This window comes from Neolamprologus brichardi, chromosome 19 (genome assembly GCF_056152115.1).
Source record: "Neolamprologus brichardi isolate AB-2024 chromosome 19, ASM5615211v1, whole genome shotgun sequence".
NCBI lineage: Eukaryota > Metazoa > Chordata > Actinopteri > Cichliformes > Cichlidae > Neolamprologus > Neolamprologus brichardi.
Window position 1 is genome coordinate 14,381,557 of NC_142122.1, and position 24,570 is coordinate 14,406,126.

Consider the following 24,570-nt stretch of genomic DNA (forward strand, 5'->3'; position numbering starts at 1 on the left):
TTATGGTAATGGCAACAATAACAAATATTAAGCCAACTTCCAATCAAACTGGAGTTAATGTAAACTATAATCAGTATTTTTCTTTTGTAACTTGGACGACTTAGATGAAGGGTTATCTAATAATCAGTATGCCCGAGATTGTGTAATCCCTTTTATGGTAAAAATGAGAGCAGCATACCAAAATGAAGATGAAGATCAGCTCTTTGCCAAACATTCCTCGCTTAGTCAGTTTTATGTATCTGTCCTACATTTGTGACTTTGAGTACTTGTAAATGCCAAATTTAACACATGGGACCGTTCAAAAAAGCAAAGCCCAGTGTTTTTATAGACAAAATGGATAAACACCAGTTTGCTTCCAGAATTAGGCTTTTTTTTTTTTTTTTTTTTTTAAATCTAGCCACACTGCCTCTCTTTAAACAATACAGAATTATGGCAAACATTAGTCAACTGTTTCCCTCAGTTTCAACATTTTAGAAATTAGTGATATTTGGTTTCCCACTATTTAGAAATAGTGGGAAAAATTTCATCTGTCTCTGCACAACAATTATTAAACTTCTCATCATCTCTAACATCCTCTGTTAAAGTTGTTTTTACGTGTTTGTTCAGTTTAGAATGTTAAAACATATATAGAGGTAAAATATTGTAGTTTGGAGTTGTCACAGGGAGGGTGTATACTTTGGAAATAATATAGATGCAACCATTACCATGTCACAGCCTTTCTTGTAATTCATGCTTCTCACTGGGGTAACTTTTGATTTGTTTAGTTCAAGTTCAGCCAGTTGCCCCCATATCACATTCTCTTACAAGGTGTCAACACTCTTTATAACCTCAAAAGTTATCATCTGCTTTAATCAAGGGTTTGACCAATAAAAACGTAAAGATCAGGCACGTGCAGAGGGGGGGGGGCTAGAGGGGCTTGAGCACCCGCCCCTTTCCTGATGGGTGCCCAAAGTGCCCTTTTGTTGAGGCAACTTTTTAAAAAAAATTATTTATTTATTTGTGTGTGTGCGTGCGGAGTCCTGTCTGTGCCCCTCAACAATAATATTTAACTATTAATCACAGTTTTGCTAAATAAAAGGATCTGGCTTGCATCAGTCACATGATCACATTTAACCAATGATCGCCCTTGACGGCAGAACGTGCTGGTTACGAGCCGGGAACGAGCTCACAAAGATCACGCGCATTTTTTGCGTGCTGTAGGAGAAACACAAATTAACTCAGAGACACAGACTGATGCAACAAAACCAGTAAGTAGGTGTACAGCCTACACTGTAGTGTATAGCACACAGGAGTCTTAGCTTATTATGTACACGTTGGTAAGCTGTCTTGTTGCAACTGACGAACTGAAACAAACGAGCGTGACAAACATTACCTGTCCTTTTATTAACTGCACAAGTAGTGCTGGTCATAGCTGCTGACTACCTGTGTAAGGCTGTCATGGGTCTGTATCTCTGTCCACCGTTTTAGGGAACATATTTAGTTTTAAAGTAAGTTTCTGGGCTTTTCCTGCCTTTCTGGAGGGATTATATTTCACTAAAAAACGGTCTAATATGCATGTCCACATAATTATGCATTATTATAATTATAATATATTAAAAAACACACGCTGTATTTTAAAGAACATACATTAAGAAGCAGATTATATTAGATTTATATTTTAAATAAGACAAAATTTGGATTTTACAGCAGTAAAATTATTGTATCTCTACAGTTTAAAAATGTAATAAGCTTTGCCCCTGCACAGAGTGGATAGTGAAACAAATGGAATCATCATAAATACATTATTTCATATTTATTACTTCCCCCTCCTCATTGCTTTATTATTGTAGCTCTAGTAATAAATAATAATGTAAGGATTCTGGATCAGTACCATGATGCCCATAGTATATACAGTATTCTGAAGAAGGTCTAAAACGTCACTGTGTGTGCGTGCATGTGTGTGTTTTATTTAGATGGATTAAAAAAAAAATATTACTCATGATATAACATTGTCCAGACATGGCTGGTAAGGACATGAGGAGGAAACAGTAGGAGCTGTGTGAGGCTACTAAAGGCAGTGCTATAACATTTTTCTGTCATCATTTTATTATAGATTAAGTGCAAGAGTTGTTAAGTGTGGATAATTAAATTATAGTTTATTGCAATAGCAAGTTGTGCCTTGTTCTCAGATAGACAGCAAGTGGAGAGTGATATATGAAATGATGGGATAGAAGGAAGAAGAGAAGCAAAGAGTGATTCACAGGCAGAGCCGAGTTTATTTCTCACAGTTTTTGTTGCCTTATGGTTCCAAGCGCTGTCACCAATCTTTGCATTTTGTTATTATCTCATGACACTTGTTTAATCAGCTACCATCTCTCCTATGGACTTTTTAATGTCTACAGTCTCAGATCAACACAGCCCTGCCCTCCAGCACTATCAGCAGCAACCCCTCAACAGCAACATTGTACCCATCAGGTAAAACATCGGCTACGTTTGCTTTGCCTTGTTGCCCATATTAGATTCTTGATGAATGTGTGTTGTTGTTATTCAGCCTGGTTCAATGTGCCCCTTTTTAACTTTGAGCACCCGCCCCTTTAAACCTCTCTGCATGGCCCTGGTAAAGATGACTGATTCAGTGCAGTTCAAGGACAACTTTATTAAAGTTTTACTAAGCTGGTTACAGTTCAAAAAAGGTTCCTAAATTACAGGTTGCACATCGGTCCTCCCAAGAATAAGAACCAAACTAAGCTTGTAGTAAGGGCACATGCCAGAAGGACTTGTTTTAGCTTGCTGCTAAGAGAAATTCATACTGTCTGGAAACAAGTGGTTGTGGACAAACATGCCAAGAATGTGAGAAGATCAGTTTTCGACATGCTTGAATTTGTTTTACAGATGTTGTCATAGAGATTTATTTTTTGCTTTTAGCATGCAAAGGATTACCGTAACACAAGTAACTTTTAACCTTTTGAGTTTACCGTCATTTGTGTGGGTGTAAGACACACAAGAGAAGCTTTAATTGATTGGAAAATAAAACACTAATTTAAAAACAAAAATTAAAAAGTAAAGCTAAGCTTCAAAGGCCAGGGCAGGCCCTCTTATTAGACCCTAACAACATAAAATATATTAATACATGAAATTCAATTCAGTCACAAATATTTTTAAAAAAGCGTTTACTCTTTATATGTAAATTCATTTAGATTTTTGTGCTCTCTGTTTGTTTACTTGAGATGAGATTGGCATTACCATGACCAGATGCATCACGCTGGTCTTTCCTCCTGCATTGAAGGGGTTTAAACACTTCCCTTGCCCGCTCCCTAAAGTTCTTCCCAACAATCACATACAAGAAAGGATTCAATGCACTGTTGCTGTAGCCAAGGTACGTAGCTAACTGGTTGCCAATGTCCAGCACATATGCCCACGTGCATCCAGAGATGACCTCATAGTGATCCAAGGTGTCAAAGAAGATCAGAATCTGGTAAGGCAGCCAGCAGAGAATGAACACAGCCAAAACAATAAGCACAAGGTACGCTGCCTTCCTCTCCGCACTCCCGCGGTTGCTTCTTCTCATCTTCTGTCTCTTTAGAATGACTTTAATAATGTGGTAACTACAGAACAATGCAACTGGGACAGGAATGAGAAAGCAGACTATGTTCACAGTTATGTTGTACCGCAATCGCCACCCTTCATGAGGGTAGTCTAGGTAGCATGCATCAATGCCCAGATGGGGGAAGAACTGCACAGAGCGGAAAAGAACAGCAGGAAAACTGAGGAAGATACCAACAATCCAAATGGTTACACAAATTCCATGTGCCCAGAAAGCCTGCCTCTGCCTTCCTTGGGACAATGGTTTAGTGAGAGCCATATATCTGTCCATACTCACAACAGTAAGGAACAACACACTACAATAATAATTCATCCCAATGACAATATTGACAAGCTGGCACATGAACTCCCCAAATCTCCAGTGGAACTTGTTGATTATAGTTGATACCCAGAACGGCAGACAGGAAACCATGAGGAGATCAGCTGCTGCCAGATTGCTCAGGTAGATGTCAGCAACAGAACTTCTCCGCTTCTGAAGACAGAGGACGCAAAGCACGAAGGAGTTGCCGATTACTCCCAGAAGACAGATGATCGACATATAGGCAGGCTGCATGGTGTAAACCCACTCCCATGCATCCGTGTGGTTGCAGACAAACTCAGCTGTTGTGTTGTTCTCCATAAGTAACTCAGCTGGAGGGTCTGAGCAAACTGGTAAAGCTGTTGGATGGTGACAGTGATTTAAAAAGTAGAAAAGAAAAAAAATGCATGTTCACAACAAATATATACTCTAGTCAAACCTTTTAGTGTATCAGCGTCGGTTTGATGCACGTGTCATTACCTTTGTCCCATGATTTCAGTTCTTAGGGAGAGGGGATAATTGATTAAATGGAGTGTGGCTAATGGATGGTTTATCAGCCAAAACACACACTACACACATGCCATCTTCAAAGTAGACCATCTCAGCAACCAATTCAGTAATGAGCATTTCTAGTGTTGCAAAAGGAAGGCCACAAAAATATGTTGCATGTTAAAAGTACAGTCAGTCATTTTTGTGGGATTATTTAGTAAAATAAAAAAGAATATTGTATAAATATACAATGATTAGTGTGTAATTACATCTCCCACCAAACTGAAACATTCTCTTGTACTAAGCATTCATCAATTAAGAATAAAAGCCAAAGCCACTTGCATCTTAATGAAATGTCATCCACTTCACCTTGAGCCTTATCTCCTGAACTGAAGTTAGAGCTACAACACTTAAAAAACATACATAGTAATACTTATTTATTCCCAATATTTTCACAGTTAATTATTGTCAGCAGATTGGATGTCTCCGTGTAGGTGACAACGTGCTGACCAGCGCAGTCACTGGTTATTAGCTAACATTATGCCAGTTAATTTTAGGCTTGAGCGTCCTTTACTTCTGCTAAATAGCTTGACTATATTTTACATCATATGAGAGTTTATTAACTAAGTATCAAAGTCCAACAATGTTATATCCACTTTAATGAAAGTTTCACTTATGCCATCTAAAAGCAGTTAGCCATGGCTAACAGAGGCTAACAGCAGCCAATAGCAGCCAACAGTAATGTCCTAAACCAGCGGTCCCCAACCCCCGGGCCTCGGACCTGTACCGGTCCGTGAGTCGCTTGGTACCAGGCTGCGAGAGTTGAGGCTCTGGTGTGAAATGTATAGTTTTCAGGGATTTTATCGGCTTTCAGCGTTATTTTGATATCGTTTTTATCGTTTACTCGGTTTTCCTTGGTCTTTTCACGTGTGTTATGAATAAATCTTCTTTTTTTCGGTACCGGTACTAGTTTTATTTTGTTGTATTTATCCGTGACAACTTAAAGGCCGGTCCATGAAAATATTGTCGGGCATAAACCGGTCCGTGGCGCAAAAAAGGTTGGAGACCGCTGTCCTAAACAACCCACCTCAATATTCGCTCATCAGAGAGAGGTTAATTTCTCTGAGTCATTGACTCATATCAGTCTCAAAGTTTTACATTTCTAGAGTTTTTAAAGCTACATATTGATAGCAGGGTTAACAGTAGACTGACAGCCTACCAAAACAGCGAAAGTCTCTGGGGCAGACGGAGTCATGTTGCTATCTTACTACACTTACCACAAATGAACAGCAGCTAGTCTCTGATCACTCGGTGGTAAAAATGCAAAATACCGCAAAATATTTAATTGAGTCATACAGTATTACTCCTGATTCATTGCTACGTGCTGATATTATTCAAATACGGTAAAATATAGTGGGTACAACAATGTCTTTTTACATAAACAGTGTTAGAAACACTTCAAGCAACCATGGTTGCTCAGGTGCAGTCTAAATTTAATATTTCTCTTGTCTGACTAAAACATGTTTGTCCTACAATGACCACCACTTCTAGGATTATGTATGTTACTTGGAAGGGTTAAGGAAATTGAATTCATTTGACTACAATCTGCAATCTACTGGCATCTACTGATGAGATTTTACACACTGTCACTTAAAAGCCAAAATGAGCTTTGTGATTTGAAAGTTGAGCCAAATATGATTGCATTCTTTTTATTGGAAAGCAGGGGGCAACTCCCTTAGCTGCATTGTAACTTCCAGTTAGTACCATTGCTGTGTGACCTCAAAAAATGTTTTCACCTCAGTTTTCTGTCAAAGTGAATTTAAAAAAAGGGAGTCCTCAGTAGAGTCAGTAAAGTTGCTCACTGACACTGTCACGGCTGCCGAGGCGAGCCGTGTGGTGTTGAAGGAAAAAGGACCCAAAATGCAGGCAGTGACTGATGATACGAGTGACGTTTATTTACAAGTGGCGGAGTGGCAAAACAGGCAATGATGACAAATAAACTGGGAAAACTAAATAGCAAACCTGAGATCATACGAAACGGGGTGAGGGGCAGAGAGACGCAGACTAAGGAACAGAACACCATGGACCGCAAACGAGCCGACAACGAGTACAGACCGACACCCACTATATATACACACACAAGGTAATCAGGTAATCACACACAGGAGGGAAGAACAGCTGATCCTAATACACAAAGACGACTGGAGGATACAAGCTGAACACAATGACAACACACACAGACCTCAAAATAAAACAGGAAATCCAGAACACGAACAGGGCACAAGGGGAGGACACAGAATACCAAAATCACAATAACTAGAACATAGAAAAATAATCATAAAACACAAAACGCTGGGTCAACGACGCAGCACCATGACAGACACAAGTCTTTAGCCAGTGTTTATGACGCATGGTTTCAAATCACCAAGAAAACGGTGTCGAAAGTGTTCAATTTCAGGTGTCATAACAGAACTTCACTAACAGGGTGAAGTCATACTGACTGTGTCCATGTTTAATAAACAGTCTGTGAACTCTTATGGAAACATGAATGAGGCATCTGCACTAAAACCTCTTCAGTGACTGTCACCCCCCACTGTGATGTTTACAGAATAGTCAAGTTTTAATTAATATTCCCCTTTAGTAGCACAACATAAACCAGAATAAAATTAACTTTAAACATGAATGTGGGAGTAACATACATTTCAGATTTGAAGGACAAGACTAAAAATCACAAAATTAAAACCATTTTAAAAAGCAGACAAAAACACATAAAACGAGGTTGAACTGTGTATTTTCTGGCAGACATTCTACAATTTGAGGTAACTTTTTCTGCATGCCTTTTGTTCCACAACAATTTTCAGCACTAGCAATTGTGGTGAAGCCTGATATCCTGCTTGGCAAGATTTTTTTGAGGACACCTATGGGTGTACCCTTGCCCACAACCCATTTTGAGTAAACACTTGGCAATTAAAAGGTGGTTTGGGGGACAGATATACAATAAAAAAAAAAAGTTATGTCTATACAGCCAATAAAAAGAAGCATGTTTGTGCGTCACAACTGGAAACTTGTTGAGGAGTCTGGAAAGTCTGGAAACTCTGAGTCAGAAACACCAGAAACATTTAGCAAGACGCTGTTTCAACATGAACCTTTGGATGTTCAACTTAACATTCAAATGCATCATAAAGATTCATAAAGCAAAAGACCACACGTTGATTTTATTCATCACTATGCTCTGAGTGAAACAAATAGTGGCATCATTTGCATATTCAGCAATAATCTATATGACAAAAAAGTTGTATTTACATAAATTATTTTACAGTACACATATTTACATCACAGAACCAGTACAGCCAAGATACTGATGACTACTACAGTTTGTAATATATGAATCCAACAATATCACACACTGGTGAGTTGTTGCAATATATAAAATATGTCTTCATTTTTTTCCAGTTCAAGCTAAACAACAGTGTTTTGCATTTGGTAGTAATCTGTAATACAACCACCTTTTCTAAACGGAACAGTGAGACGTTGTGCATCAGCTAACATACTAAAGAAAGCGTTTGTTAAAAGGTTTCTTGACAATGTATGATTAAGTCTGATTATTACAAAGCTACATCCATTGCGATTTCACGAACTTCATTTGATTTTAGATTTCATTTGAACCATTTAGTTTAAGACAATATCATTAAATGACTGCCCACTATCCTTCTGTGCTTTTGTGTGCAAAAAGCAATTTGCAGACAGCATTTTATACAGAAGTTTTCAATGTGGAGGACAGGTTTGAACGTGTGGAGTCAGTTAAGGTTTTCCTCTGGTGGCCCCACTGCTGGAAGAGTTCTCTGACTTTTTTCCGGAAGTTCTTTCCTACAATAACGTATAGGATCGGGTTAAGAATGCTGTTAGAGAAGGCTAAGTAAGTGAAGATCTGGATGCTGATGTCCACAGCATGTTCAAAGTGACATCCTTCCAGTATCCCACTTCGTAAAAGCACATCCACTATGGTGATTACATGGTATGGCACCCAGCAAATTAGGAAGGCTACAAGGACTGCCAGGACCAAAATGGTGGCCTTTCGTTCTGTGTTTTCAGCATTGAACCTCTCAATTGCTTGCAATTTCAAAGCCTGAATAATATTAAAAGTGCAAAAGGAGATAATTGAAATGGGAATAACAAAGCTAAAAATGATCAATATCCCATCACAGATAACGTGTACGTTGTGGTATGGATAGTTTAGATAGCACACAGTACCATATTCAGGGAAATATCTCACTTCCCTGAAGATGAACACGGGTATACTCAGAAGCAAGCCAAAACCCCATGTCAGCAGACACCCTAGTTTAGCATATTTTGGACTACGCATTCTTCCATGTGACATCGCATGTACCAGCGCCACATAGCGATCGATGCCAACCAGAACAAGAAAGTATATGCTGCAGTAGGCATTCATGTTAATTCCCACATTGATAACTTTGCACATGAAATGACCAAAAGGCCATTTAAAATCATTGAGCATGTTGACGGCCCAGAAGGGCAAACAGGACACCAGGACTAGGTCAGCAGCAGCCAGGTTGCTCAAATAGATTTCAGCTATGGTGCACGCCTTCTTGTGGAAGCAGAAGACAGTCAGAATGAACATGTTAAGCATAATTCCCAGCACGGCGATGAGCAGAATATACACTGGTTGGTGTGCAGTGAGCCACTCCCATAGTTCGTGATCTGGACAATGAGTCTCATTGGTGTTGTTACTGTTTCCATATGATATAGTGGTGCTGTAGTCTGGGATGCTGTAAAGACAAAATGAGACATGAAGTAAATAGGCAGTTAAACATCAACAGTACATTAGGTTCTTACCTTGAGTTTATGTAAAATACTATGCGATAAATATGGAGCTTTAGCCAGCACTTAGCTGGCTATCGTCTCTGCAAACCCAACAGTTGCCCTGCTGCATACAATATTTACCATACAGATATGAGACTGATGTCATTCTTCTTATCTTATTCTAAGAAAAGAAGTAAATAAGTATATTAATGAACAGATGTCCTAACTGTACATCCATTGTGTGCTGTTTGCCATTCTTTCTCTGTCGACCAGGTTCAGTTTTCCAACTAGTTGATTGCTGAAGAAATCTCCACCTACTGACTTAGCCTCTTGTTTCAACAAGAAAAGAGCTGAACATGAAAGCCTGTAATAAATGTGATGAATACATTTCTGGTTGTGGAGCAAGGTACTTTGCAGCTATGACCTTTGTATTGAACCAAAGGATAAGCTTAAAACATAAAGACATTGTTGAACAATAAGGGTGTTTGCACATCTGCAGCAAGCTGATCAGCAGTAGAGTTTTAAGGTGCTAATGAAAACCCCAATAAAAAAAGATTAAAACAGACTTTTTCCACCTCTAAATCCATGTGAATGAAATGAGTAATGCCCCCATTGCAGCTGTAGGTTTCACTCAAAAATTATATAAGCTTGTCTGAGACTGAACCACCTTGTTCCACTAATGAGCATCAGGCATAGCATGATGTCGTTTATGCTTCTGCTTAATTTCCCTATCATGTTACCTAATTGGCAATCTGTTCTTTCAAATCATACTGTATGTACCCTATGCTTACATCCATGTGTTTGAATGTTTAAGAGCAATTAAGATCACTGAAAGTTGCTCCAAAGTTTGTTTCTGTTGGCGTAAGGAGCAGTTGGCAGCAATGTGGCAGACGGCACAATGGAGGGCAGAAACTTCTGTTGGTTAAAATAACCAAATGTTTGACATTGATTAAACTCGTCTTTAGAAGAACATGCTTAGGCAAAACCTGAGCTCTCATATCGTTTAGTACAACTGATGTTTTAATGTACAACAAAAAAGAATAAATGAATAACAAAATAAAGAGAAAAAGATGCTTCTTCTGGTCATCATCGATATGTAACTCTATACTTCTATACTCTACATTACACCCAAAAAGACATGTTTTTTTTTTAAGTCTCACTCGCTGTAACAACAAAGGCAAGAAGTTCATTTTCACAGCAGCTGTCAGCTATCAGTAGTTGTATTACCTGCTTTACACACATCAGAGTATATTTAACCTGCTTGAGCACATGGTTACTAACAAAATAATTCTAAAAAATAAAACAATTGGAAAATTGTTCTCCATTCTTAGGGGATTTTTTTTTGGTTATATCTCACATGAAAGATTTAAAAATATAGAGAGTATATTTGATTCATACATACCTTGTAGGTCTAAGAGTCATTTTCCTAAGTGTGTTCAGATGTCCTGCTGCACTGTTAACAGTTAACTCCCCCACTCTAGTCTGCCTGTCTCTGCCTCACGCTCCTAAAGGAAACTGTAATTAAAGTGATGTCACCAAAAAAAAAAGAAGGCATGGCAAAAAAACCTCACTTCTCTCATTTCACATTCAGTCTGAATGCTCCCTGTCTGTCGGGTCTGGGTTGCACCTTATTCAAAGATGACATGCAACAAGCCATACTAATATCAAAATTAGACAAAAACAAAAAGAGGAGCACTGTAGACTCTCTGTAGGCTCATCTTGTTCATCTTGTTTCTTTTGTTTATTACATTATTCACATTATTGTCAGAGTGGGTATTATACCAGAGCGGACACAGGGTTGAAGGCCTGTTTTTGGTGAAAAACAGGAGAAGGTGGTGGAGAAACAGAAAAAGAAAAGGGACTAAAAGAAAGAGAGAAAAAAGGGGCTGCAGGGGACAAAAGTCTATGAAGCAAACAGACAAAAAGGGCGCAAAAGGCTTTAAATATGTTATCTCCTCATGCTGGTATTGCAGCTTCTGCATATACTGTAACTTCTGCATGTGTTTCCATTTCACGCTTTCGAGAGGTAAACCGTGAAATGGACATGGCGGACGGGTGTGTCTGTTACGCAGTTTTCCGTGATATGGATTTGAATGAAACCAGGCACTTTTTGTCCCATGTACGCCTCTTAGTAAGTTCTTACAAAACTAAACAGTTGAGCTTGACATAGTTCATGTTTACATGTTAAATATTTTCTGACCTGATGTATATACTCACTAGCTAGCTAATTCTGGTTCTTAACGCAGCCAGTGACATCTCGGCAATTTAATGGTCAAGTCAATCTGCTGAAATTCAAAGTAAGCATCAGAATGAGAAAAAAGGGTCTTTCAAGTAACTTTAAATGTGGCATGGTTGTTGGTGCCAGATGCGCTGTTCTGATATATTTCAGAAACTGCTGATCTGCTGGGATTTTCCCACACAACCATGTCTAGGGTTTACAGAGAACACTCTGAAAAAGAAAAAAAAATGCAGTGAACTGCAGTTTTCCAGGCAAAAATGCTTTTTTGATGCCAGATGTGAAAGGATAAGAACGTATTGACTGCTTTGAGCTGTTAGAAAAGCAAAGTTAACTCAAGTCAACACTTATTATACAAAATAGTGTATGCAGAAGAGCATCTCTGAAGGCACAACACATCAAAACTTGAAGCAGATGGGCTAAACCACACCGACTGCGACTTCTCCGAACAGGAAAACTGAAGTTACATTTTGTAAGCTATACCACAGAAGACTGGAAAAAAGTTACACGGTTCAATTCAATTCAATTTTATTTATATAGCTCCAAATCACAACAACAGTTGCCTCAAGGCACTTTATATTGTAAGGTAGACCCTACAATAATACATACAGAGAGAAACCCAACAATCAAATGACCCCCTATGAGCAAACACTTTGGCGACAATAGGACGGAAAAACTCCCTTTTAACAGGAAGAAAGCTCCGGCAGAACCAGGCTCAGAGAGGGGCGGCCATCTGCTGCAATCCATCACAGCCTACCGAAATTTCATTGTTGACCATGTCCATGCCTTTATGACTGCAATTTTCCCAGCTTAAGATTGCTGCTTCCAGTACGATAGCTTGTCATGTCATAAAGTTAAAATCATCTCAAATTAGTTTCTTGAACATGAAAATGAGTTCAGTGTGCTCAAATGAGCTCTTTAGTCACCAGATGTCAATCCAACAGAGCAGGAGTGTCCAACTCCAGTCCTCGAGAGCTACTGTCCTGCAGCTTTTAGATGCATCCGTCTTCCGACACACCTAAATCAAATGAATGGCTTGTTACCAGCCCTTTGCCAAACTTCATGGCATGCTGAAGAGGTAATTCAACCATTTGATTCAGCTGCGTTGGAGTATGGATGCATCTAAAAGCTGCAGGGCAGTAGTTGGACTGGAGTTGGACACCCCTGCAATAAAGCATCTTTGTGATGTGGTGGAACAGGAGATTTACATCATGGATGCACTACAGCCAACACATCTGCAACAACTGTGTGATGCTATCATGTCAATATGGAGCAATATCTCTGAGGAATATAATATGGAAACACGTCCCATTAGCATTGTTGGGAAGAGAGTTCCTTACACCACTGAAGTGCAGAGACAAAAGAATCCATTTATGGCACTTTGTAATATTTCCCGTAAGATAATTATTGCAGTGAATAATGCTGCCACTTTCTTTAGAAGTGCATTTTCACTCGGCATTATGGCAATATATCATTAGGGTAATCAACATCGCCTGAACAGATGGTTATCTTTGCGTAGTAGGTTTCCATTTGGTGGATAAAAGCAATTTTACACAAAGATGTCAGATTAAATGTTATGTTACTTAATAGTCAGGTAAAACAGGTAAAATCCAACAAGTCAGAGAGTATTGTAAAATGCAGATTTGTTCTATCCCAACTCACAGTATTTTGGTACGAAATAAGCCTTAAATCTCTGTTGATGTTCTGCAGCACCATATACATATTGGCACTATTAACAGAGAAAAAATACTTAAAATGTACAAATATACATGCCAGTGTTAAAAAATAATATGTAACAAATAGTGTTATGTATATTCAATTGGGTTAGTGCACAGAACATATAGAATTTGGTATTGCACAGTGGTGGTTCATAGAGGAATTGGGGGGGGGAAATGGGGGGAAAATGGGGGGGCTTACCGGTGCATGTGTGAGTTCAGGGTGGCTATATTCTTTGGGAAGAAACTGTTTTTGAGTCTGTGGGTTTTTGTGCTGTAGCAGGCTGAACATGTTGAAACCAGGGTGGGAACTGTCCTTGATGATGTTTGCTGCTCTGCTGAGGCAGCGGGAGAAATAAATGTCCATCAGGGAGGGGAGAGGGCAGCCGATGGTCTTTTGTGCTGTCTTGACTACACTCTGAAGCCTCGCTCTATCCGCCTTAATGCAGCTGCCGTACCATACCGTGATGCAGTAAGTTAGCAGGCTCTCAATGGATGATTGGTAGAAGGTCAGCAGCAGGTTGGAGTTCAGCTTGTACTTCCTGAGGACCCTCAGGAAGTGCAGCCGCTGTTGGGCCTTAAGCATTGTTTGCATAAAATGCATGCTCAAAAAAAAGTTGTGTCTCACTCCAATTTCTTCTTTTTGCATGTTGAAGCTCTACTTGGAACCTTGTTAAGATCCAAAAATGCAAAATATGACTTTTTGCCATTTTTCAAGTTGTCTTAAACTTCTGATAAGGACTGTATATTCAGTTCTGTCCTACCTACTGAAGAGCCTTCAGCATGTTAAATGTCTACTGTTTCGGCGAATTCCTAAAATTTGCCGACTCAAAACTACTAGACTGGTCTCTTTATCAACCGGAAAGCACTATGCAGGGTTCTTTGATCTTCTCGTTGTTGTGTTTTAAACAAATGGCAGTAAAGCCCTAAATTGTTGTACAATCCAAATAAACAAATTAAACAACGCGGTCATCGTGATGTGTTACCACCAGATACCAGATGCTTTTCCTCAGGGTGATGTCCATACTAATCTTCTAATCTCTAAACAGTCTCTCTTATCTTTCATACTAATAAGATTTTCTGTAAACGAAAAAGGCTCGTGTCTATGTGACATATTACTAAAAAGCACCAAAATGGACTAAACAGCTCTCCCATTAAGCAAGCACTTATAGATTAGATTTTCATATGACCTGCAGATAACATATGGGTGCACATTGTGGCAATTAGAGATATGTAATAAGATTTTAGCTAAACACAGAATACTAGACCGAAGGCCATCTTCAAGTTATCACTGATTCGAAGAGACAAAGGGCTTAAAAGCTGTGTGGAAACAAAGCTCGTGTGTCTTGGTCATGCTCTTAATGTGCAACGGCTGCATGATCACAAGGAAGTTAGTGAATAGACTGGTATTCTATAATCACACGTTTCACTTCCCCACATCATGTCAGTCATAGGGCTGATACAGGCAAACTGTTGGACTATTCTGTTTTGTTTTGAGAGAACTGTTATTGTTATATAAGTATGTAATGAGATTGGTGAAGAGTGACCTCAGTTTGATCCCTGGCAGGTGGGATCCCTGCAGGCAGAGTAACACAGTTAACATTCATTTGTAGGCAGATTCCCAGATGCTGTCTGGTTCTCCTCCAAGATGTGTCAGTGTTGCAGTAAATAGGTTGCTTCCTTCTTTCCTCAATCACCATTTCCTCATTTCTAAAAATATTATTAAATTTCAGATATCTTATTTGATGCCTTTTTATGCACTTGCATGATACATTTCTGTGTCTACTAAAGAGGGTATAGGCTCCACTGACACAAAAGAAGACATTTACACACATTTATTGCAAATAATGCATAACCCAATTATCCGAATTTGGGTTGTAATATTTACTTAAGAATAGAATCTGGGCCCTTATGAACAGAGTTTCCATGTTTGAATAAAAGTGGGTTTTTTTTAAGTCTTAAACTCACAGCCCTGCAATGTAAATAGCATTTGATGTAAATCTAAATTCTGCTCTGTTGCCTCTAAAGTATGGGCTTAATATAAAAGGAGCAGTTAAAAAAAAAAAAAGCAAGTGAGGTTTCCTGCTGTAGAGAGAGGGAAACTAAGTGATGGAAATATTGCCACAACTTTGTTTGTGAGATTTAAAGTTACAGAGACTTCCCATTATTGTTAGTGGAGGTGAAAGTAATTGCACACATTGCAAAGTTGTGTCTTGCTTCCTGAAAAATCTCCAAAACAGACTTTGTTTATAGAGTTGTATTTTAGAAGATGAATTGCACCGCTTCTATTTTGATCTAGAAATAGCTCATGCCATGCTTTCAATGGTTATCTCAATGACTCTGTAACAATAGTAAAGCGCTGCCAATGAAAACACTGATGTAACCGTGACTTTTGATGCTCGAAATCTGAAGCAGAGAATGTTGTTGTGGTTTCTTTCCACAGTATATTATGGGATGGTGGAAGGATAAACTGTGAAGTTTGGCTCTGATGTCTTTAAGATTCTTGAGATTCTAAACCATTTCTCTACCACTAGTTAAAAGAGGGGTTACTATATTGTGAAATAAATAAGCACTGCAGTCAAACACATCCTGTACAAGTGTTGTTACAAGCAATTTTAATAATTAGATAAATATAAGGGCAATGCAAATCAGTTAATAAAAATAAAAACATCCACTTGTCCAGCTCTCTTCTATTACATAGAAAGGTGCCACCATATACTATACTCCCAAGTGGGCACACTGGCTGCCACCAGGAAGCCATATAATTAACTACGAAACAGGTAAAACACTAGTGGATAATGATCAGTGCTTGAATGTAATTAGAAAAATAAAATAAAATAATTACAGTCGCACATAGTATAAATATAACACGTATTAAAAAGGAGCTTTGTCTTATACACATGCATATGATATGTGCTTATTAAGTTCAGATATTCTAGTCAACAGTGATCAGGCAGCTACAGGTTTATGATTCCTGAAAAAGTTTTCCCTGTACAAGAAAAATTAAACAATAAATCAGCCGGTTCTTCATTAACGCTAAATTTCGTGCTGCACTTCTGTGGAAACATCCAGCCCCAAGTTATCAGTTAATCAACAATGGTAACTCATCGAGCCTGGAAGAGACACTTCTGTTTAGCTTTGCTACAACACACCTGCGCCGACTACAGCAAGTGCAAAAGCACTCAGGAAGTGACAAAACCTCAGAATATAGCTCATAAATGGTACATTTACTGCACATATAGACCTTGGAGTGCTGTGGTGAATCAGCCTTCTCTACTGACAGCGGGGGCCTTGTACCTCATGCAAAGCATCTTCCACTAACGCACCCACTATTCCCAGTAACGTGAAATCTCCTAAGGACCTAAGAAATCCCATGCTTTTAAATAGCACAACATAAAACTATTAACTTTAACAGCCTTTAAGAAAAAAAAAAACCTGTATAGAAATAAATCCAATAAATTGTCTCCCCCAGTTTATTAACTAAAGTTTTATAGACTTGCAAACTTAAAGGTCCTTGAGTAACAGGCTACATATCTGTCTGCTGTTGTTAGTTATGTCTCAGTGTGTGCAGTGAAGTACATAACGAATGTCTGTACGAGGGGGCGGCGACGCTCACGCTACTCCTCGAAAATACTCAGCTCATTTCCTGTCTCCTTCTGCCTGTCTCAAAAGATTTTTTTCCAGGCCGTGAGCTCCATTACTCAGTGTCCCAACCCCATCTCCTCCTTCCATAACTCCACACAGATTCGAGACAACAGGGAGCAGCTCCGGGTATTTATCGTTTTCACAGCTGCCTCGTACACTCTGGGCTTTTGCAAGGAGAGTGAGTAAGCGCTTACAAAAAGTGGAAGGAGTGGCCACAGGCCTGTCTGAAACCACTAATGCAACTTTGATGAGCACTAAACCTTGGAACACAAACCCATTTCTTCAAACATCAAAAATTCAACCAGTGCTGCTCAAATGTTCCTGGCAGATAATATACAAACCACAGAACAATGCTGTTTATACTGCTGGAAATCCACAACTTGTGAAATAAGTTGGTCACACATGCCCCTGTTACATTTAATATTTTGATTTAATAAAGGCATTGCAAAATGTTGAAATCAATAAAAAAAACACAGTCACAAACCAACCATCACAATTATTTTGCAAGACCTTGAGTCAGCAGTAAGTGGGCAGCCACAGTCTGAATGTCTGCCGTCTAAAATTTACTTCTGTTTTCAGCTCATGGTTTGATTGTTTGGGAAAAAAAACATTTTAAGAAGATTTAAACATTTAAAATCCAGGAAATCTACCATTTATGGTACTTCAAATGTGTTTGCGTCAACTGACTATGGCGAAAGTTTGCATGCCGGGCTGTGTATGTTCATAGTTTACAGAAAAAGAGAATGAGAAGTAAACTGTGGTAGAAAATCACTTCATTAGGGAAAAATATTTAATCTTCCAGTGACTTACAAAGTACGTAATCGTAGCTATAACTCATGGTTAAGATTTGAGCAAACAGACTTTTGGAGTTCCCGTCTGTGCTATTCTCGGCCCTAGCTATGTTGCTGCCAGACCACCTTAGCCAGTTATTTAGACTTACGTTTGATTTTTGAACAGTTATTTTTAACAGCTATCTTTGAACAGACCACAGTGCAAATTATGAGAAAAAGCTAGTTTTCTATTGCACTCAGGCTTCTGCAGCATACAAACACGCCGTTTCATTTTTTTCATGTTTTTCAATTTCCTGTAAAAGAATGTCTGAAGACTAAAATGCAATAACTCAAACATGCTCGTCTTATTTTTATAGTTCAAGCCTCAAAACAGACATGCCTATCATCTGGCCTTGTTTTGAAATAAAAACAAACAAACAAACAAACACTGGTGTCACTTTTTAGACTTCTGCTCCCTACAGGCTCTCCACACTTACTTGCTTTGTGGCTCTTGAATGTCACCTGGCGTTCTCCTTTGCACATCTGCAAGAGGACTCTGTCACTTAAACATAAACATGTTTTTTTTGGCGCATCGGGTGAAACATGAGTCATCATAAGGTGCTCATAACAGGATATGGGAGTGTTTCTTATTTGCTGACAGTCTGAAAGACTTAAAGGTCAATATTAGCTTTAGAAAAACTAAATAGTGGTGATACTTAGAAAAGAAATCACAACTATGCATTGCTATTGTGTGTTCTTACCAGTCAAAATGTTCCTCTATTTAAAAAAAAAAAAAAAAAAAAAAGCTATCAGAGCTTTAAAAAAATGCAAAAAGCACCTTTGTTTATGTTTACTTTGTTTGTAAAGAGTTTAGTACTGGAAAGCAAGTCCTGTGATAAAACTAGGAAAGCTACATTGTAAAAGTGTAGACAAGATTCTTCAAGTATTAGAAGACTTTGTGACATGATCCTTCCTTGGCTGCTCCCCAAGCTGCTTCTATTTGAAGGGTGTGACCCTGGCGTCTGCAGGGGTGGATCTTGAGAAATGAAGAGGGAAAATCTCACTTTAGGCAACAGGGATAAAAATAAGATATACTTTATATAGCTATGCTGTACTTACACAGTAATCTTAATGTATAATTCATCTAAAAAAAGATTTTAGAATCACAAACATTAACTGAAGACTGTACTTTGAGGAGAAGCCTGGATCTTGAGAAATGAACAGGGGGGACTCACTTCACTCACTTTAGACTTTTTTCATGTAAAAATGTTTAATTTAGTGTCAAACTTAAGTCTCAGTATATGGGTATACTACTAATAATAATATTAATATAATTATAATAATATTCTACTTACCCTCTTTGAAAGTTTAAACATCATTCTTGTGTTTGTTACACTTTGTCATATTCATATTTGAACTGCAGAAAACCAAAGGGAATTTATTGGAAACACTTGTTACTCTGACTCTTTTGTATACAGGATGTAATGTGTCTACTTCAAATCTTCATTTTCCTGGATACCAGCGTTTGAAAAAAATAAATAGGGAGCCATCTGCTGGGCAAAGTATGTAGTGTTCAGTGCCTTGACAAAATGAACAAATGAATTCCTAAAACTAAACAAATTTGGTGCACATGCATGAAAATAATTCACATAATATCAATGTGATTGTTGTCAGATGTGACATTAACTCTTCCTTGACCAGTTACAGAAAGAAGAGGTGCTTTTTTAAAATATAATTATGTAAAAGAAAAAAGTAACAAAATAAAAGTACTGTGTAAGTAAAGGCTGTGCATGAAACATTTTACACATAAAAAGACTAGATTTTTTTTACACTAAATGTTGAAGATAAAAGTGCTCACTATGATATCTAAGCTATTTCATAATACTGTATATTAGATAACAATTATAAATAATTAATGATTGCATTACTGAGTATTTGTTGCAAATACACAAGCTTTATTTGTAATGGCACTTTCCACTGATTGGAAGTTTACTCTAAGAAAACTTGTCATTAAACCACTGTCACTGAAACGACCTTACAGGTGTCATGAATCATAACTGTGATGACACATGTAGGAATTGCTACACAGAGAAAACAGTGTCCCGGGGTCACTTGTCAGTTTCAGCGTGAGCTTGAGATGACAGATATCAGCATCGATCAATTTCCAAACACACGTCAGAAATTCATCACAACTCAGAGAAATGGACATCCAGTGTTAATCCTTTTCCTTCCTTTACTTTGGCCCTTTTTTTTTCTCATCACAGTCATCTTGTCATTTTCGGTCAGCCTGCCCATCTGTCTCTCTATGTGTCTCACTCTCCTTTTAATGGATCCTGCATTAGCCCCTGGAGTGGTTTCCACTTTTATTTTGGCCAGCAACCATGTCAGTGAGACTCAACTGTGTCTGCCAATGGATGCATCAGGCGACGGGAGTAAAACATGTCAGTCTCCATGGTGACAGGCCTTATGTTCTGCAGGCTGATACTCGCTCACGATGGTGTAGTGACAGAGCACAGAAATCTGACACTTACATTTAATGTCAATTAAGTTATATTCTAAACTTTGAATAGACTGGTCTGAGTATTTCAGAAACTGCTGATCTTCTGGGATTTTCATGCACAGTCATCTCCAGGGTTTACAAACGAAAAAATATCGAGCAAGCGGCAGCTCTCTGGGTGAAAATGGTTTGTTGATGAGGTCAGAGGGAATGGCCATATTGCTTTGAGCTGAAAGGAAAGCAACAGTTTGAGTAACCACTTCTTGCAACCAAGGTATGCAGAGGAGTATCTCTAAACACATCAAACCTTGAAGCAACAGCTGGAGACTACACCAATGATACAGTTAAAGTAAGGATACAGTTTGCACATCTGACAATAGAAAATTGCAAAATACATTGCCTGGTCCCATGAGTCTCAGTTTCTGCTACAACATTTAGATGGTAGAGTCATAATTTAGGTAGAGCAACACGAACGCATCATCGATCCTGCCTTGTATCAACAGTAAAGGCTGGTAGAGGTGATGTTTTAATGGTGTGGGGGATATTTTCTTGGCAGACTTTGAATCTCTTATCAACTGAGCAAACCATTCTGACCAGCTTGGAAAGAAAGCTGGACTTTTTTTATGAAGTTTTTTGTGAAACTCAAAGAAATCCAGTTGCTTTCTATTCCAAGCTCCTCGGAGTACCATGACCTGAATGACTGAGAAACCTACACAGACATATCTACTTGAGTAATGTTGGTGACCATGTCCATCTCTTTATGACCCCAGTGCACCCATTTTATGATGGCTGCTTCCAGCACAATGATGATTCGTGTCAAAAATATTTCTCATACATATCAGTGATTTCACTGTACTCAAATGTAATTAGTTTGGCCCGCAGCCTAATTACATTTGGCCATACCATACAAAACCATACCAAATTACTATTAGAGCTGGCCTACTGGTATTATACAGCTAATATATATATTGTTTAGTATTAAGCTTTGCTTGTTCCATATTCAGTTTTTCAGCAAAATGTGTTTGAGTCCATAAGAAGAGATTCATTCTTATATCTGGAGGAAGTTTTTTTTTTTTTCAATAAATATTAATGTTAGCCCAAGACTTTGTTCCAGTTTTGAAATTTGGCCCACTGTGTATTTGAGTTTGACACCCCTGTGCTAATCTATAATGTGTAAAAAGCACTTTAAGCTTGCCTTGAAATGCATGCCGATCATCACTTTAAGACATGAAAGGTCAGCTGGTTTTGAAAATGTCAATAAATTCAAAGCATCTTCAAGTGCACCTGCTAAAACTATCAAAGACTGTGATTAAACCATCCCTCATGGGGAGGAGAAAAAGAAGACCAACGGTTAGCTCTGCTGTAGAGGATAGTTTCATTAGAGTTATGGATAAGTTCATTAGAGTTCCTGGCCTCAGACATTGGCAATCGATGGTACCTCAGATTAGAGCTCGAAGCATTTAAGTGGCAGACATCTTGAGTTTTTGTGAGACACAAAAGAAAATAGTCTGCATCTGTGTTTCCATTATTTACCACAGTTGGGAAGGTATAATGAAGTGGGAGCTTTCGCACCTTTCTGCAACACGTAAATGCAAAATATGAACGTGGGACCGGTGTGGTTCAACAATGAACCAACAATGAACCAAATACATCACACACACACACACACACACACACACACACACACACACACACACACACACACATTTAATATAGACACTATGATAGTTCCAGATATGTCTGGTAGGAGGTTTACTGTAAGCAAGCAACATTATTTTATAACACTATCCAACACGCTGTGTTTTAGTACAGTCTCACTACATTTTCTACCACCAAGAACTACAAGGGGTATTGTAGGCTGTGTTAATACTGCATGTGTCTGTTCTCTGTCAACTTTCCTCACAAAAATGAAAGTGGTGCTAAAACATAATAACAGTAATAAGCTTAATATGTCAAAGAGATTTGACTCAGGGCACAGGTGGGCAGGCCCGCATTAATCTTGTTCAAAGGGCAACTCCCTCATAAATCCTCGTCTCTTTCGAATGATGTTTTCTGTGAGACCAATGGCAGGCAGAGATGGATATTTCTCTTTCTATCTGTCCTCCTGTGTCATAGAACAGTGGGTGAGAGAGGCAGAGACCCAGCTATCCACTCAATAGCAATGTTAAATCAAAAGAAAAGGGCTTCTGCCTTTTGGGTGACTGGTGATGCCGAGCTCCCATCATGGAGTAGCAGTAATGAAGCATTTTCACTGAGGCTGTGGCAGCATCAGGGGGTGGTGGAGCCCCCAGGATTGCATTAAGACTCTCTGTTCCCTGTCACACTTGGAACACTATTTACCATCCCAAGTGACTCGAGGTGGAAAAGGAAAGCTTAATGCAGAAGTGGATTATTATTTTTTTCTACTTCTGTGTCTTAACAAACAGCAGGAACACTAAATGACTCAGTGAGAGAGCTTTCAATTATGACTATGACTTGATGTTAAATTACCAAAAGGAATTTTATTGACAGTGCACATCATCAGTTATCTACAATGTGTCAATTTTTGCAGGGTTGTTAACACTATTCCATTAAGAGCGATCCTGCTTACAGGGCTTATCATCTTGTTTAATCAAGCTGCACTGTGCGCTCCTCATCAGAGGATATTAGCTGGATTGATAACCATCTGTAATGAACAGCATCATTAGAGTGCATGTTTGTGTGTGAGAAACAAGTAACAACCTTCAGAACTGAAAAAATAAAGCCAAGTACTAAAAACTGCAGTTCCTCAAAAAGCCACTTAACGATGGGTCCAAAGGCAAATCCCACAGTTTCCATGTTTAAGACCAAATTTTACAACAGAAATAGCTTAAAACTTGGCGATTTGACGGTCTCAAAGATTGGTTGTTTTTTAGTTTTGGTTCTCATTTTGATTTTGATATTTTTGTTGTCCCAGCTTTTTCTTTTGTTTCATTTGTCTTGTTTGTTATCTAAATGTTTTTGCTGTCATCTCCCTGCTTTATCTTGGTAAATACCTATCTTAATGTGCCTCTTGTGCTTTTACTTTATGTTCCTCTGATTGTTTTCACTTGCTCTTAATTGTTTCCTGCTGTGCTCTGCCCTCATCTGTGTCCTGTTCTGTAATTAGTGTTTCCATAGTTGTCATGTGGCTGTGTGAGGCAGACAGGTTTAGGGCCCAAAATGCACGACTCTCGAGCAGGACTAAACCCACAGACAGCTTTATTGCAGTATTTAAAGATTTACATAACTAAGCTAGTAAGGCACTAGGACTCTAAACTGGGGAAATACGCCACAGGCACACAAAGAATGAGTGAGATCACTACTGTCCTCTACTGACAGAAGGAGGCTCAGACAATATATACACAAGAGGGAATCAGGGCAGAGAGGAAACACCTTGGGAACACAGCTGGACATAATCTAATTGACGAGACAAGGGAACCAAAACTGAACAGGATGCACACAGAACAAGTGACTATCAGATTAAAACAGAAAGTACATGAAACACACTGTAACACTGACTAAATACAGAGAGAGGGGGAGAGACCAGATAGACACACAGAGACACAATGGGGGAAAATAAACATGGAGACAAGACTGACTTCACAGGGGGACACATATAACTAACACAGGAAACTAGACACAAGAGGATGGGGAACACAGACAAGGAATGATAACAGAAACCTGAAGGCTAGATATCAAACTAAGAACTGGGGATACAAACAGCAGAGTGAATACGAAGATGAAACCCTAACAAACTGGAACATAATAACTTCATAAACCCAAAGTCAGTCATTAGTCCTACTCAAAACATTTGGTCAAAACTCAGAACCATGACAATAGTTCTGTTTTCCAGTTTGTTCTGCCAGTTTGATGCTGCCACATTGGTCATTTTAGATTACCTTATTCTGTCAATTTGTTACTACTCTGGGCTTTTTTGTTGCTATGCTTTACACTTGACTTTTCTGTCTGAAACTTGACAAGGACCAATAAGGAAGTATCTGTCTGCACAAGCCCATAGCCCGTTCAGTCTGCGTGTTACCAATCAAATTTGAAATGATATTTTACTTTGGACAATATTTCTATTTTCTTTCTCAAAATAACAAAAAAGAAGTTAAATAAATAAATGTTGACAATAAAGAATTAAATTCAATGGGAAAAAACGTAAATTATTGACTGAAAAACTGTAGGCTGAAGCTTAAGACACTGCATATTTTAAATAGCAAAGATTTTTCTGACTAGATGTCATCAAAACAAACATGCTCAACTAAATTGTAACATTTTAAGATGTGTAGTTTATTGAATATTCACTTTGTTGGTTTATAATAATCCATTCCATTTATAATTCTTAGAGCTTTCGTGTGTAGCATATACAGTGGATTAGTGTTGGTGTTGCATAAGTTGAACCATACTTCCACAGAGTAGATCACATATGGAACCGAGCTTGCTATTTGGAAGCTATGAAATATATGAAACATGAAATCACACAATGCCAGTACATTAGATCTCTGTAATATCTC

The 24,570-nt window shown here is 38.5% G+C and overlaps 1 protein-coding gene and 1 pseudogene across 1 annotated transcript; both read right to left on the minus strand.

Annotated features, from left to right (window-relative positions):
• Window positions 1-3,172: 3,172 nt before the first annotated feature.
• Window positions 3,173-4,201, minus strand: LOC102799149 (B2 bradykinin receptor pseudogene; annotated as a pseudogene).
• A 3,886-nt stretch (window positions 4,202-8,087) lies between these two features.
• On the minus strand, window positions 8,088-10,658 carry LOC102797267 (B2 bradykinin receptor-like). Its single transcript, XM_006798459.1, has 2 exons — window positions 10,593-10,658; window positions 8,088-9,156 (listed from the first exon to the last, which is right to left on the minus strand). Exons 1-2 carry the CDS (start codon window positions 10,610-10,612, stop codon window positions 8,121-8,123), a joined length of 1,056 nt encoding a protein of 351 aa, XP_006798522.1. The 5' UTR covers window positions 10,613-10,658; the 3' UTR covers window positions 8,088-8,120.
• Window positions 10,659-24,570: the final 13,912 nt, after the last annotated feature.